Source organism: Ictalurus punctatus, chromosome 17, assembly GCF_001660625.3.
Source record: "Ictalurus punctatus breed USDA103 chromosome 17, Coco_2.0, whole genome shotgun sequence".
Lineage (NCBI taxonomy): Eukaryota > Metazoa > Chordata > Actinopteri > Siluriformes > Ictaluridae > Ictalurus > Ictalurus punctatus.
In genome coordinates this window covers 15351884-15366261 of record NC_030432.2, presented here as the reverse complement: position 1 = coordinate 15366261, position 14378 = coordinate 15351884, and the positions used below count along the sequence as shown (strand labels likewise).

The following is a 14378-nucleotide window of genomic DNA, read 5'->3' as shown; positions in this document are numbered from 1 at the left end:
ACAATGCTGATTTCTCACAGTTTAATGTCATTTGGTGGGGAAACAATCTACATGTAACTCAGCTGCCATTTTCAACATTCGTTTTCAAATAATCTTGACAACCCATTACATGCCTATTAACTTTGGATTAAACTACTCAAAATTTCTATGATTCTTTCATTAATATGTCTTGGTACTTTTTGCAGCTATTTTTGTTTAAATGTTTTATAAACCAACCATGTAAATTCTGTTTATAGAAATGATCACTTTTCTGGAGTCTTTTCTGCTATCAGAGCCTTTCCAGACTCGGCTGATATGTGAGTATTCAATTAAAAGTTTGAACAGCAGTGACTCATGACAATAGATTTTGATGGGGTAGGATGACATTAATAGCATAACCTCAAACAAAATTAACTCAAGAGGCTATCAGACTCTATGAGATTTTAGAGCAACCCTGTAATAGGCAGCTGAGAGTCAATAACATGCTCATCCGCTATATAGACTAGTAGCTCGTTTTGAGTGGTTTTGATGTATGGATATTATATATATGGTTTTGATGTATGGATATTCATAATCCCTCTTTTCCTTGTTCAATCTATGCAATAGAAATGGTTCTGTACATCATAGACACGTACTGAATGAACACACCTACACTCAAATACAACCACACACAATTTAAGCACACTGACAGCACAAGGACTTTGTTTCCTGGTTTTTGTGGTTTGCCTTTGCCTGATATATCCTGTTGGCTGATCACCTGACCTCACCATGAGGCAGCATGAGTCATGCGCCAATGGGCCTCTATTAACTCTCTATGGAGCTAAATATTACAATGAGTATGTAATTGGACCCTCATAAACAATAGTGGCTCATCCATAGTGCAGATTGGGCAGTCCCCCATACATTCTTTTACCATTTCTGTGTCTGAATGGCTTCTTATGTTTTTCTAAACCCACGCTATTCATAACAAGCATTCATTTGCACACTCTTGAGCTATAAGAGAATGGATTCGCACTCTGCTGGACATTACATATTCACCTTTGAGTTTGAAATAATTGTTTTGGTTTGTAGTGGTAATTTACATGAGTACTAATGAATAATAACTAATACCAGAACAGATTTTAAACTTAAAAAAAAATCTGTTTTAAACATAAAGTGGGTAGTTTAAATGCACACTTCTGACATCATTTAAATGTTTTATTTTCTCATCAACTTTTGTGGTTTGTTAAAAAAAAAAAATGTTTAGCAAGCCACATCATCACTGCACTATTCACACAAGATAGAGTTAGTAAATTTTTTTAAAAAAAATCTAAGACAATCTGTAACATTCCTTTCCTTTCAATCTGTAACAGTCCTTTCTGAGCAAATGATTCTAGCACTCTAGCAAATGTGTGATCCTTTAAAAATAATTGACGTAAGTGCATGTATTTAGAAAAAATGTGAAAAAAGCTCATGGAGTCACTGAACTACAGGCAATTTTCCCCCCTACATTCTGTCACAGTATTTATTTAAATGCTCGGTTTGGTCTGCTGAAATATTCTGCTGTGTCCGCAACCAGGCAGGGCCACCAGGGGCCCTTCTAAGTATACAGGATGTCATTTAGGACCCTCAAAGTTTGAGAAACAGCCCTGCCTGCCATTATGTATTTATCAGGTGTGCGCAGTATTTTGGCTTCTAGACCGGTTCTCCAGGATCCACCTCTAAACTGCTATGTGGAGATGAATTCTTTGTTGTTCCATCAACAGTTATGAAAGAGTCACGTCTACTGTGGAACTCATTTGACACAAGCATTTCTAGGGTGAAATCTCCAACCTTATCGATTACCAGACATCTGTATTTTTGTTTTAATAGAATTTGGGAGAAGGAAGTTTCTGTTGTCTTGAATGAACAGAAACTTCCTTCTCCTAAATTCTATTAAAACAAAAATACAGATGTCTGGTACTCGATAAGGTTGGAGATTTCACCCTAGAAATTGATAGTTATAATATGAAATCTACAGTTACGCTAGATTTAAAGAACTTGATCTAGCCATACAGATGCTGGTTTATAATTTAAACAATATTTAAGAATCACTGAGTATTATAACTGAAAAACATAGCCAAAATGAGAAATATTCTAATAAGTAGTGCATGCTTTTATAATCTCTAGATTGGACTATTGTAACCTTCAGTTGGTTCAGATAGACTGCATATTTGCCAGGAAAAGAAAGTCAGTGCATATTTCACCATTCTTTTTCATTATTCAATACCATGGCAGCCTAATAAGTTCCTTATAAACTACACATTCAACATTACATTTAAAGCTCTGAATGGTTTAGCTCTTACAGATCCCCTGAAGCATTATAGCCTATCCCCAGTGCTTTGCATAGTTGAGACAGGTCTGCTGTTAATCTCAAGGATATTGCTATATCTCACAGAGAACACGAGGAACACCATCTCAGTGGGTGATTTTAAATCCAGTTAAAAAATGTTTAAATTGACCTCTTTATTGTTCTTTTTTCTTACTAAATGTACTTTTCATGATCTATAGTAATTTTTACACTTTGATTTGATTCATTTAAAGAACCGAAATTTTTAAATGAGCATTTTGTATTATTATTAGTAGTAGTATTTCTAAATCCAGTCAGATTTACTTATATGAGGAGTGTTTAAATGATGATTTAAAATATGGAATGTGAATTTGGGCAAAGCTGGCCTTAAGCGTATGCTTGAATATGGACATAAATGTTTTCATACAGATATAATGTATCTAATGCATTCTAGTCATTTAACATCTAAACAAAGAAAAATAAATAAACAAACAAAAAAATCAGACTGCAGTTGCAGTTCAAAAAGTAGCCTTGTGAGTTATGTTATTTATATTCTCTTGTATAGATGTTCACAAAATGAAAAACTAAAAGACATTTTAATTAGTGAAATCATGTTTATTTGATTTGCAAATTACCAACATGGTACTTCTCTATACAGTTATAACTGTGTAAAATGAAAAGTAGTCCACGTACAGCACAACTTCTATTTAGTATATTGTCTATATTCACAATAGCTCTGGTTCTCTCTGGAACCATTATGTTATTGTTGAATTAGAAGTCCACTACTCCCTCAAACGCTGGGTATGTTGGGAGCCATAACACTCCTCACCATAGACACAAACTCCACTGGAATGGAAATGCTAAAGAGATATAACCTAAAAGTTTTTCTTGTTCATTCACCTGAATGGACTCCTTAACATCGTTCTTCCAGATCCCAAAAAGAGGTAAAACCTCCAGAGTCTGGAGAAGAAAAAAACAAAAACAAAAACCAACACACAAAAACCAAGCACAAAATTGCACAAAGATGGCATAGGAAGACTTGTCCAATTTGTCAAGGTAGAGTATCCAGGACAGTTTTGGACATTTAAGTTTCCTGGAAATGTCTATCATATAAAAATATCACTTTTTATTGTGTTCACTGCAATTGTAAAGATGTTTTTAAATGTGACACACCCTTATTCATTGTGTTTAAGTCTTGCTGTGCACCTAGTAGTCTAACATGGTGACAGTACTTTGAACTCAACATTTCCATTATGTGACTACACTGTGCAAAGAACTGTGTGAAGGCAGAATATAAAATGACAGAAAAAGCATACAGTTCAAGGTGCAAATTAAAATGACAAAAAGGGTAAAATACCCTTATTTGTGCTTCTAGGAAAATATTTTCTTATATATAGATTTTCCTGTGTTGTGGATAAAAAATGTCATAAAATAAACATGAGGGAGACCTAGTATCCAGTAAAGGGGAGAAGAAGAAAAGACGGAAAAGACACACAGAAGTGGTGTGAGGCGGATATTGACTGATATTGAATATTGAATTGGATTCACACATTAAAGATCTTAGATCTTTAAGAGTAATACACTATGGTTTATTAGTCAAAGGGTCAAAAAGAAGTATACGAGCTGGGAGTGCTAACACACACACACACACACTCTCGTACAGTCAAGGGCGGGCATGTAGACATAACACACACTCTCTCTCACACATACTACTATAACTTTATTAAAATAATAAAAAGGAATATTAAGATATTATAAGGGTAATATCTTATAATAATAATATATATACTCTTTATAAAAAAAACAGAATAATAGGATATGTGGGACAGTAGAAGGGTAATTTAATGATATTATGAAGTAGGAAGTACAGTAAACCGTTTTTCAAGCAGTATAACTATATATAAAATAGAGATATAGAGCAAATATGAAAATAAATTAGAAATTAGAAATGCAGGCTCGCAAGGAAGGCCTTAATTTTAAGAGAAAACCATGAGGAGCCATTTATAAGGGTGGCTGAGTCAAGCTGCTGCCCCCCACCCACACGAGATAATAGTAAGACCAAGGTCACTCTAGATTGTTTTGTCTCTCCACTTTTTGATTCTATGGGTTATTCGAAATCCCTTGGTTTTGATTCTATGTGAAATTTGAAATCCCCTGGTTTTTATTCTATGTGTAAGTGGAATAGCCCTTTTCTTGAACATAATAGTAAGGTAGATGAGCTCTTTTTTAACCCTATTGGTAGTGATATCATAGTTTTCTTGAAACATATGGGTTATTTACTGGGTAAATACAGTATAAATACTGGAGCTTAGGCTCAGGGTATCGGATCACTTCTGAGAATTCTCATCGTTGTGGATCTCGTGTGGTGGAACGGAACCAATAAAGCTGGACCCTTGCTTCTTCTCACTCACGGCTGGTGTCTTTTTTTCTATCTCCAACTGGGCTCAGAGGTAAATGTGAGTATTGGCTTCTATGTTGAATTTTGGGTAATAGGCTAAATTTGAGCCAGCACCTGACCTGGCAGATAAAAAGTCCTAAACATAGATTAGACAACGTGGAGGGTATGAACCATATGACTACTATTCATACCAACATAAAATAAAATAATTAAAAAAAAATTATAGTCAGCATTAAAGTTATTTGGAATAATCTTTTAAAATATAGAAGCACCTCTAATGTGCGGACAGCACAGAATGTTTAAAAGGAATTATGGACCCTTGTGTCACACATCAAAGTGTTTCATCATCGTCGTACGGCTAAATTCGTAGGCCAGAAAGAGTGCGCCATTAGCAGGGAATGTCCGGATCATAGTTGGAGTTAAACCTGAGTACAGAGGTCGCACTCCTGGAAAAGAGAAAATAAAATCATGAGGTGTGCTTAGTCACATTTCTGCTTTTAAAATTATTAATATCCTTGTGAATATTATATTTAGATCACCAAGCTAATTTTGGAATATACTGTATAGTCACTGAAATATTTCAACCTCTCACCTACAAAATTGCACAACATACTAAACTTCTGGGTAAACCTATCTCTCCAATGACAAAAGAACTGAACCCTTACCTTCATTGCGTACAATTCCAAGGAATGTCTTTATAAATCCTTCTTGTTTCCCAGCCAGGGACAGAACTTGAATGCGGGATTTCACACAGTCTATTGGATAGACAACTAGCCAGAGAAGGGCCCCTCCAAACCCACCGCTAAACATCAGTGGGAGGATGCCTGCCAAACAGATGTGCACATTACTATACGGCTACTTTTTAGGATGTACCATCACGTCAACATCTTGTAGTCCAGGAAAGACCCCACATATTGCTTGCCTGTGCAATCAAATGGTTTTTCAAAGACTTTCTGAGGACTTAAGGGTTATTTATTTCTTAAAGCAGTTCTACTTGGAAGCCTCTCTAACAGGTAAACACTCTAATTTTGGGTTCTACATAGAATCTTTTAGGGTTCCCTCAGATTGATAACAAAGATAACTTCAGAAAAAAAGACTATTTAAAGACAATTTACTGTCAGATTAATTTAAATTGTATATTCTATGGTATATAAATAGAGCTCAATTTAATTTGGACATGTAGCCTTTTAAACAAAGTCAAATCAAGAAAATTAAGAAGAAAAATTAAAACTTCAATCAAACTTACCAATGATTTCAACTCTATTGCTGTGTTTTGTATTTCACTGAAAAGCACTTAATAATCAGATTATAGCCAGGTTACCTATGTCCTCTTTGGTCTTGCCCATAGTGCGGGCAAAAGCAGATCGACTCAGCTCATAGCCTCCAAAGAAGCAGAAATAGCCAGGAATCTCACGTACTACAGTAGTGGACAGGCCTTGATAAAAACCCAGAGGACCGTTTGTCTTTAACACATGCCTAACCACAGACCACACAGTGCTGAGGGAGGAAGAAAAAAAAGGATGAGACGAATTCATTTGGAGACAGTATCTTGAAAAGGCTATGCATCTTGAAACCTTACTGTATATAAATATAAACTGAGAACAACCACACTACATTATGTGAGTGTACACAAAATAGCATGTTTGAATGCTTCTGTAAATCCTGTAGTTGACTAATCTGACGCCCAGTTATAGTCATTACCTCTTCTGTCCACCAGCGATCCTGCCTGATGCCTCCATTTCGTGCATAGCCTGCAGACGACACTTCACTAGTTCAGTGGGACACAAAGCCAGTGAGGAGAAGATGGAGGCCACAGAGCCAGAGCAAGCCTTTTGAACGTCACTAAAACAACACACCATCCATTAATGAAGCTTGGAATTTAACTCAGAGGTGACAAGACAGAGGCCGCATAATCACAAAAGCTCGGCTAACATTTTGTTAAACATTTTCATCAACTGAAAATAATGCACAGTCTGTTCTGATTTGTATAGCAATTTCAAGCACCATGACTAAACTAAGTCAATGTGTGACTTATGTACACTTTTAGATGCAAAAGATTAAATCTAGAGTCCTTACTAGGGTTCTGTGGATTTTCCCCTACAGAAACAATTAAAGTGAAGAGAAAAGAGAAAAACTCTATGTAGAACCCAATGTTTTCCTATCAGAGAGGGCTCTAGGTAGAAGTCTTTTAAGAAGGTAATAACCTTTCAATAACCAAATAACAATTGGAAAATAAATATCTATAACAGTTATAACAATTTAAAGAAATTATCTGGTTGAAGAGCAGTTTTTAGAAATTATATATATATCTGAGCTGGTTGTGTACTCTACATTTATAAGTCAAGGCCTACACAAAGTGCTTTAAATGCACATTATTAAGACCCTATCTAGGCATTTTCTGATTAAACCTTCAAATCCTTCCAAATCAGTTAATGTTAAATAGGATCTCACCTCAAAAAAGCTCATAAAGAATAACTCAGAAAGAAGCATAGAATCTCTTTTTAAATCTAATCTATTTAGAAATCTATATAATCTATATAACTTCTTTAATATGATATTTTCATTAGTCAGATAGTTTTAATTTTTTTAAAATGCTGCTACTTTTATTCTTATGTGAGTGTAAATGCAATGAAAAGCAAAATATTTAACTTTAAAAAGTATGAAATACCATTAAACAACAATGAAGGTTTAAAAAAAAAGAAGAGTAAATAATTATACATAATTCATGTGTTCTTGTTACAACTAGTCCACCAGACAGAACAAATCAAGCCTGAAAGGCAGAAAGCAGCCTGAAAGGCAGAAAGCACAAAGGCTGAACAACGTTGTTGCATCGCAGAGCTTTTATTGGAGGCGAGTGACAGAGAAAGGATTATGCCCTAATTCATGAGCGACAAATGCTTGTCGAAGCTTGTACGTCTCTTAGCGAGCCATCTGAATAACTTCTGAATAACAGTATTAAATGTTAAGATGCATTCTTTTGTCAGTTCACATTTACTAGATGTGAACTACAGTTAATAGTCAACTAAATAAAGGAGTCTTAATTTAAATGTCTTAATTTTAGTCTTAATTTAAATGGCAACTAAATGCGATTTCTCTTAGGCTCACTTTATAAGCAGGTAATGAAGGACTGTAGCCCATATTACTAGTGCCACACACAATACCAAGCAAATAGGCTTACACAGTACTTACATACACACAAAATATTCCACTTTTTCATTATGAAATGCATAAAAGGTGCAATTTTTAAATATATAATAAAATAGCCAATGAGTATAGCTAAGACACAATTGTATCTAATATAGTAGCCATTTTGGTTCGGCATAAGCCAGGCCCTACAAATATCTTAGCATTAAATTGACTACAATGTCATGACAACAATGACTCCAATATAACGGCCTTACACTGTTATCTACCACCCCACCATGTATCAAAGCATTCTCAGTTTGTCACTGCAGGAAGAAAATTCAATGTACGACTTTTGTTATTTTAATGCCATGTTCGTTCCTTGTAAGATTTGCCCACAAAATAGGAAACAGCATGAAATAAAAATGATCGTTTCATAAGTTTTCTTGGCATTATGTGCATGTGCATGCCAGTTTGTATATTCCAACTCCCCCCCTAACCCCCCCCCCCCCCCCAACACACTTTAAATCATTTAGAATTGATTAAATAAACAGATGACGCATACTGTACTGTAACATAAAGTATACACATGTTGGTGTGAATTCACTTTATTAGGAACACCTGTATATGCCCATCCACGCAATTATCCAATCATGTGGCAGCAGCACCAGTCTTAAATCATGCAGCTACAGGTCAAGAGCTTCAATTAATGTTCACATCAAACATCAGAATAGGGAAAAAAATGTAATCTAAGTAACTTTGACCATGGCATAGTTGCTGATACCACATGGCTGGTTTGGATATTTCAGAAACTGCTGATCTCATGAGAATTTCACACACAGCAGCCTCTAGAGTTTACACAAAATGAGAGAGGTCAGAGAGGAATGGCCAGACTGTTTTGAGCTATCAGGAAGGCTATGGTAACTCAAATAACCACTCTACAACTGAAAAGCATCTCAGGATGCTCAACACGCCTCAAGGATCAATGTGGTCGAAGTGGACAGCGAGCGTATATGACATGTGTGTCCAGTTAAATGCATAATTTCCACAAGTTATACCAACTGATATGGTGTGGGTGTAGCATATTTTGAATGCTACCTGCTGTTATGGAAATAGGTCAACTCCTCAATACATGGCATCCTCATTTATTATCCAACAATCACTATATGTGCAACATCGTACTGAGAAACTATACTAACACGTTAGTTAGCTAAGATTAACTCCATAGCCGGGATATCAGACTCTTGAAGGCAAAAATACTGCATGGATTTGTTTTCTCCCTCTTCAAATACACTAAATCTTGCCTGTGACAGCTTCGGTAATTAGCAGATAAGCTGAATCAGGGATGTTAAATGAAGCAGAATGCTAAACTCTCCAATACTGTGGGTGCACTATAGCAACCCTTTAGCCTTACACATCTGAGTGATGTGTCTACAGTATGTGATTTAAAAAAAAAAAATTGAGATAATAAGATAAATAGGTTGGAAATGTCTAACCTGAGCTCTGCTCCTCTGTCCAAGCCAACCACAAAACGCACAACATCTTGGCAGAAGCCGTAGCTCATGAAGAGAACTGCATTCTCAGCGATGTTGGCCATCAGAGCTGGGGTAGTGCCATGATATAGACCACGCAGCCCCACCTGCTTTGAGATGGACACAAAGCAGTGCACAAAGCCACGGTACAGCCCGGGAAATGTCTGCATCTTCACCTTGGCGGTATCAAATGGCTGGCCACACAGCACACATGCTATACCACCTTAAGCAAAGAGAGAGATAAGAGCAGCACCAGTGACATGGCTGAAAAATGTAACAAAATCTATACTTGAATGTTTATTTCTTATTTTGATCATGTTTGTACATCAGCGTTTTAGGGCCACTGTTTATAAAATGGCCCAAATGACAACATTTGTGTGTTAACATGAGAGACTTTGAGGATTTGCTGAGATTATTGTTTCTTTTGCTGAAGGAGAAATTACAAAACTATCGATGGTTACATCTGTGACATAACAGCAGTAACTCCAGCGCACACAGTACAGCAGTCAAGTCTCCAATTAAGTTTTTGGTTCAAGTCCATATGATAAGTCAACATCGGGGCTTGGTGGCAAATGCCGCCCAGTTTGTGTGGTTTTCTCTTCAAAATAAACAAAATTTCTGGAAGTCATTTGAATAATTCATTTGAAAAAGTCATTTCAAAGTTCTAATACTAATAGTAATCTGGTCCTGATGTGTTCTTTATTTGTAAAGTATTGTTTTATTTCCATTATAGTATTATGACTTTATTGACTTCATTCTCTAAGTATTGCACATTTTGTCTTGTAATATCCTATGTTAAAAAAAATAAAACATGTATAGCAATACCACCTTGCTAAACTAGCCTTTAACATGCAAACTCACGGATCGAATTATTGCCAAAACTGTATTTAAATTGTACACCTGAAACACACTAACTAACACTACTGTTAATTACTGGCAAGCATGTACTCTTCCAGTGTTTTTTTGTTATTGGCCTGCCCATTTTTATATCATAGCGTTCAGTGGTCATAAACACAAGGTGAAATCTCGAGATAACAGTAACATAGGCTGTTGGTGTTGCTCTTGAAATAAAGAATCTGGCAAGTTGTCATTCAGGGTATAGCACAGGCCACAATGTTACCACAAGTTACAGTACATGTATAGGTTTATTTAAAGGAACAGCAGCTGTGTGTGTGCGTGTGTGTGTGTGTGTGTGTGTGTGTGTGTGTGTTTAAACAAAAAGGAGAAAGTAACATGTATATTCATTTTTATATCCACAAAGTAAAAGAAAGAATATACTGATACAATACAGTGAAATTACTTTGTTCACATATTCCAATTTGTTAGTAAGCTAGGGTCAGAGCAGAGGGTAATAATAATAATGGCATCCCTGGGGCAAAGAGGGTTAAGGGCCTTGCTCAATGACCTAACATGACAATGGACTCAAACTGAGCCCAGATGCCTTAACCACTAAGCCACCACTGCCACATTTCCAAAGTACATACATACACAATATATTAAAATTGCAATATTGTAGCATACCACAGGCTCCGGCTGATAAATCAATGATGGCTTGAATGACAGGACTCGGTGCCATGGTTTTATAACCTCTCCTGTGTTACCACCTGTTAAAAACACACAAGTCTTTCAATACACAGCCTAGACATCCACACTTCATGAACAGTGTAAGCAGTTTGAATAAATATTATTCATAAAGCAGTTTCATGAAAACATTTACTCTTGGAAATAGATGAAAAGTTACCATTTATGAACCAATACATGAAGGTTTTCAACCCTCTGACCAATCCTAATGACCGTGAGATTTAAAACAGTACAATTATGTTTAGGATGCAGTTTAAACACAATTTATCATATCAGGTTTAGTTTAAAACATAAAAAAGGACTGATCCAGGATACAAACTCTGGGTCCTGAGATCTGCGTTGCTTAATCTGTCAGAAATGTGAGCAGTGCTGTCATAACCCATTCTATAACACACATGCTCTCAGACAATATAACTGTACAACTCCACACAATAAACCAGACATTACTGTAAAATGCAACCCTAAGACATTTCAGGCTCCAGAAAGAGTAAAAGGCAGGTGTGTGTATCTCACACTGACAGTTTACTGCTCTGCTCACTACTTTGACACTTTTACTAACCCTGTTACTAAACTGTAAGTAAGTTCATGAAATGCCCATATGTTTAAAGATCTTAAAGCTCAGAGGAGCTGAAGGATTGTGGACAGCTGGGACACTGCTAAAGCAGTATAAGCAATCTCAAGTTGAATTTAAACAAGACTCACCCTGTCATTAGTTCATTGCAAAACTATACTCAAAGGCACATCACAACATACACTTAGCCCGTTGAGGCATTTCATTCAGAAGTTAAGCAAGACTATTTTCATTTCCGGGTTCCTTCAAAGACGTACAACTTCACACTTACCGTATCTTCTTATCTGAGATACTTCAAGGTTTTCTTCCTCGTCTACTGTTAATTCCGCGTGCGAGTCAGAAAAATGAGCAGTACCGAAGGGCATCAAGTACCACTCTCTCTCTCTCTCTCTGTGTGTGTGTGTGTGTGTGTGTGTGTGTGTGTGTGTGTGAAACAAACTGTGTGTGTTACGCTGAAACAAACTGACACGTCAACACGCATTCATTTGAGTGTAAACCCTGAATACACGATTCCCCCCATTCCCCCCCCAGTTGGATCTCAGAGCTGCCATGTTTTGACCAGGTGAAGTGAGCAGTGGATTTCCAGCTGGATCACAACCGAGTGTGATCCGGTGATGTGGAAGGATTAAAGTCGATCTGATGATGAGACGAAAGACAAGTTAATGGAGATATTCGTGTTTTCTCATCCATGTCTTCATTGACATTTTGCGTTTTCGTTACTGCTTCTGGTCTAGATGAGCGTTAAATTGGCGAGGTAAGGTGCAGGAGGTCCAGTTCCATCGTTCCTCTGGGTCACGTGGTGGTGAGTCGCGCTGTTTCCGTTCTGATGGGGATTCTGGGGAATTACAACATGCACTGCGTGCGCGTGCAACTCCGGGTTTACCTAATCTTCTAGAAAACACGTGAACTAAATTCAATTCAATTCAACTAAAGGTCAACATTTGAATGTACGCCTCTGTAATAATAATAATAATTATATATATATATATATATATATATATATATATATATATATATATATATATATATATAAGTAAATAATAGGGTTGGGTATTGCGACCAATTTGGCTATTCGATTACTTTCTTATATAGTTTGGGTTCAAATTAGAATTCGACTCGATTCAATATCGATTATACATCAATATTTCATTTAAAATGTTAGTTTTGCAGACATGGAATCCATGTTTTAATATAAATGCTTGTAATCGAAACCCTCCTACTTAGCTATATTACTGAAATACACATTTACTTTAACAGTGGGGCCCATCATAAATATGTGCATAAAATGCATCATAATCATAAATATGTGCATACAGTGCACACAAGGTAAGCACAAACTACACAATGCACATTACTGTAAATAAAATAAAATAAAATAAATAAACACTGTAAACATGCAACAGTGAAATTCATTAACAAGTTGAAACATGTTTAAGAAATAAAACCGTTTTCAAATTTCAAAACATGAACGATGGCGACATCTCCAGGATGAGAGGCGAACTACAGATAATTTTCACATCCTCTCAAGTAAAGCACGTGCATTAATAATCGATTCGGGGATTTCCCAAATAGATATAGTTTCGTTACATTGAAAATCGATTAAAATCGGAGAACCGGTTTTATTTCCACCCAGCCCTAATAAATAAACACTACAAAGATTTGTTGCATAATGGTTGACACCGGCATCTCCACGGCGACGGAAACAACTCAAAGACACATTGATAAGCACACATGCAGGGGATCTGGCTCTCAGGTTGTAAAATAAGGGGTGTAATTCCAGCCAAGCAACTAGCTTGAAGACTAACATTATTTATTAAAGCCCTGCGATGGACTGGCCCCCCGCCCAGGATGTACCCCACCTTGTGCCCGATGCTCGCTGGGATAGATTCCAGGTTCCCCGCGAGCCTGAGGTATAAGCGGTATAGAAGATGGATGGATGGATGGATGGATGGCGTATTTATTAAAAAAATTTAATCTGGTGTAGCTCCAGTTTGGTTGAAATGAAAACTTGGGTCTTTTCGTGAATAAAATGAAGAACTTCTGTTTTAGCTCAGGTCTTATCTCTGGTCTTGATTGATATACCTGAATTATTCATCATATGGAAGAGAAAATACAGTAAAATAAACACAGGAAGAGTATACGTTAGGCAAGAAATATACAGAACGTGAATAAACAAGTGCATTTTAATTATTTCCCTTTTTAACACACCTGATTCACAAAGAGTGTTAATGTTAACAGTATTATGATATTAGACTAGCGACGTTAGTGACATTACTGTCTTGAACTGCAGTTTACTGAAGAGACACCCATGAGAAATGACTTAGCAGTTTTAACATTGACCACAAGATGGCGGTATAGTCACGTGCGCCACATTTTAGAGGGGTACAAAAAAACCCTGCATATTATCTGCTAAACTGAGTGGAAACAACACGCCAGCACTGGTACTGAACATTCTGTAGACCGCACGGCTGTAACTGCTCCACAGCAGTGCATTGTAGTAGCGTTTGACTGGCACGGTATTGGCACTGCAGACCAAATAATTACATGTTTCACTTATGTCAAGTTAAATGCAGTAGGCCTAGTAGTTGGAGTGCTGTTTGTTTGTTTGCTTGTTTGTTTGTTTGTTTTTAACAAGTTGCTCTTATTTACTTTCTTGATTTTATATCACCATTTCGTTACAGGGTCCTAATTTCTATATGATCAAATCTATAGATCCGTCATGTTTTGCAATGGTGAATGATGTTAGTTGATTCAAACCTTTTATAAAAATTGATATTAAGTTGACATTAAATTTAAAGTTAGGTAGACAGCTCGGATCTTCTGGACAATTTATTCACCTTCCATCCTGCTTATCCTGCGGGGGATCCTGGAGCCTATCCCATGGAA

General features: G+C 36.5%; 1 protein-coding gene across 1 annotated transcript; it reads right to left on the bottom strand.

Annotated features, from left to right (window-relative positions):
- Positions 1 to 4708: 4708 nt before the first annotated feature.
- On the bottom strand, positions 4709 to 11884 carry slc25a15a (solute carrier family 25 member 15a). Its single transcript, NM_001200508.2, is given in 7 exon segments — positions 4709 to 5131; positions 5351 to 5509; positions 6007 to 6182; positions 6387 to 6527; positions 9305 to 9563; positions 10862 to 10944; positions 11764 to 11884. Coding segments are annotated over 6 exon segments (912 nt in total). The 5' UTR covers positions 10917 to 10944; positions 11764 to 11884; the 3' UTR covers positions 4709 to 5009.
- Between the last annotated feature and the right edge of the window lie 2494 nt (positions 11885 to 14378).